General features: G+C 43.2%; 2 protein-coding genes and 1 non-coding gene across 3 annotated transcripts; all 3 read left to right on the top strand.

The window, feature by feature from the left end:
• Nucleotides 1-81: 81 nt before the first annotated feature.
• On the top strand, nucleotides 82-157 carry VTP21DRAFT_t369. Its single transcript has one exon. It is a non-coding gene; the product is annotated as a tRNA-OTHER (tRNA).
• A 768-nt stretch (nucleotides 158-925) lies between these two features.
• Nucleotides 926-1,750, top strand: VTP21DRAFT_8987 (uncharacterized protein; the record flags this gene model as incomplete). Its single annotated transcript, XM_069399895.1, has 1 exon — nucleotides 926-1,750. One exon carries the CDS (start codon nucleotides 926-928, stop codon nucleotides 1,748-1,750), a length of 825 nt encoding a protein of 274 aa, XP_069245624.1.
• Nucleotides 1,751-2,175: 425 nt separating this feature from the next.
• VTP21DRAFT_8986 (uncharacterized protein) lies at nucleotides 2,176-2,607 on the top strand (the record flags this gene model as incomplete). Its single annotated transcript, XM_069399894.1, has 1 exon — nucleotides 2,176-2,607. The coding sequence occupies one exon, from the start codon at nucleotides 2,176-2,178 to the stop codon at nucleotides 2,605-2,607; it is 432 nt and encodes a 143-aa protein (XP_069245623.1).
• Nucleotides 2,608-2,640: the final 33 nt, after the last annotated feature.

Here is a 2,640-nt window from a genome sequence, read left to right as displayed (position 1 = left end):
CCAAAGTATCTGCGTAGTACATGCGAGGATAGTTAAGATAATTACTGGTTTATTAAACAAGAATACTATCTTCCCTCCTCCGGGGGGAGGGTTAGTGTAGTGGACTATCCCTGGGATGCCGATGAGAACGGCGTGGGTTCGAATCCCACTTCCCCCACCAGCACTTACTCTAAGTTTGTGACTGCTATCCACTTGATCAGAAGCTGAGTCTTGATTATTGAAAAGATCGCCCTTACGATAAGTACAAAAGATTACATCGGTTTCATGTACACGCTATTCACGATACACGCATATCGATTGAAAGTCTATCGATCAAGGACCTATATCTCGTTATGTTAAGTCCATTGACATTAACTTCATGTAATATATGGAAATTAAATAAAAGTTTCCATTGATTGATCAAAAAAAATACTATCTTCCCTCCTCCGTGCCAAAATGGACATCGAGGAGGCTATCGGAGCTGAACTGATAAAGGCACGAAAAAGACGAGAGATGGAGTTATTCCGAAGAAGGTGGTGCAGTCAGGGAGCGGTAATAGAAGGTTCGGATAGAATAAGACTAAAACTGGAGTGACGAAGCAACTCTTCCTCTCTCCCTACCTCCTCCCCTCCTCTTTACTTCATATTTCTCACCAAATACCCGATCCCTATATACAGCTAATCTACCCTTAATCCCCTTACTCCACGTTTATCACCTTCTCTATGTTCTTACCCCCTTGCGTTTCTTTGCTTCCATCTCTTCTCTCCCTTTCTGGGCTAACATAAATTGTCAAAATCCAAGTTCCACCTTGCCACCTAACTATATCCCCACCCCTTTATTCCCTCCTTTTTATTTCATTGTAATCATTAAACTCTTGTAAGCTACGGAAACTAATAAAAATCTCCGTTGATTGATCCAAAAAATTTTTTGGGTTTCTTACCTGAACATGGCTAAAATTGAAGAGACAAGAGGGAAACTCGTCCACCTGGACAACGAAAAAGCATATGATCGCATAGATCGAGAATGGCTAATCCAAAGCCTACAAGCGTTCGGGTTTAGCGAGAAATACACCAGATTGATTAAGCCCATCTACATGAATAACCAAGCATCGCTCATCCTCAGCAATCACTTAACAACCCCATTCCCAGTTAACCAAGGAATAAGACAAGGGGATCCTCTTTCTCCTCTCCTATACAATATAGCCATAGAGCCACTCCTAATCAAACTAAAGAGCGTGATCAGCGGAATAAAAATACCCAACATTCCGAGTATTGTAACAACAGCCTTTGCGGATGATATCACGGTAGCAGTAGCTGATCAACGAGACGCCGACACACTGTTCGAGGTAATAGACAGATTTCATCGAGCCTCCAACTCCAAGATCAATCGCCAGAAATCGGAAGCGGTCCCCTTAAGCCAACACACAAGGCTGCACCTACAACTACCATGCCGCTATATACAGGAAGAGGGATCCTTCACTCTGCTGGGAATACCCTTTAACACAAAGAGTATCTTCCCGAGGGAAAGCTATTTCGAAGAATTGAGAGCCAAGTTACAAAAGACCGTCGAATCGTGGAAAACGAGATCACTATCACTGATAGGAAAAGTCCATCTTGTAAACTCCCGCCTGCTCTCTAAACTATGGTACATATCTCAACTTATACCTCCTCCATCAAAATTTTTAAAGTGCGTGAACAATATCATAAAGAGCTTTATCTGGGGAGGAAAGCGCCCACAGATATCTATGGAAATCCTCCAACAACCAGGATAAAGCCTGGGACTCATTAACCCGAAATATCAAACCGACGCGATACTGGCCACGTGGTTTCAATAAATGGCTACAGCAGTGCCTACGGGAATCCGCCCAATTTGAGTACAACACACCATACACATATCCGAAAAGTTCTACGCTCCAGCTGGAATGGGAATGGGTATTCAGGCAACGCAGTACACACAACACAATATCATCCGAACAGATGGAATATGGCCTCATCAACTGAGAGTATGGAGAAGTCTGGACGGCAAATTAGATCTCACCCAGAAATTCAAATCAAAGAAACGCTCTCTCTCCCCATAAACAACAACACTTACTTCACAATGGACGGATGTACATTAAAATCGAAAGGCGAAAGTGTAGGATTGGTCAAACTAGGTGACTTCTTTAAACTCAACCGAAGGACTAATACATATAAACCGATGGTAGAACCAAAAGTCCATGAATACGTGGCGAGAAATTCCGACCAATATTCCAGTCGATTTAGAGACAGCTACATACCACAGATTGAAGAACCATGCACGTTCCCGCTGGGTAAATGTGTGCTAGCTGGCACAAAGATCAAAAACTTCCGTACAAAAATCGGGAGGCTCTACAAGACAAGCATGGGAGAGAATATCGCTCCGGAATGGAAAGAGACCTCAAGTGACTCTATCAGATCGGAGATAGCTTGGATGTACTGGAAAAAGCGGCTGAGCGAACCCAAGCATAGGGCAATAAAATGGAGACTCTTGAAACACAGATTGGTGAGAGATATCATCACTAGTGGACAGGAGAACCTAATATTTGCAAGCGTTGCACAACCAACGCATTGGAAACCATTAGCCATGCTTACCTGGAATGCCCGGCCATAAATCAGTTTTGGCAAACGGTAGACAGCTTCATCT

This window comes from Calcarisporiella thermophila (assembly GCF_041956535.1).
Source record: "Calcarisporiella thermophila strain CBS 279.70 unplaced genomic scaffold VTP21scaffold_44, whole genome shotgun sequence".
Classification (NCBI taxonomy): domain Eukaryota; kingdom Fungi; phylum Calcarisporiellomycota; class Calcarisporiellomycetes; order Calcarisporiellales; family Calcarisporiellaceae; genus Calcarisporiella; species Calcarisporiella thermophila.
The sequence above is the reverse complement of the archived record's forward strand: the minus strand, read 5'-3'. Positions and strand labels throughout refer to the sequence as shown.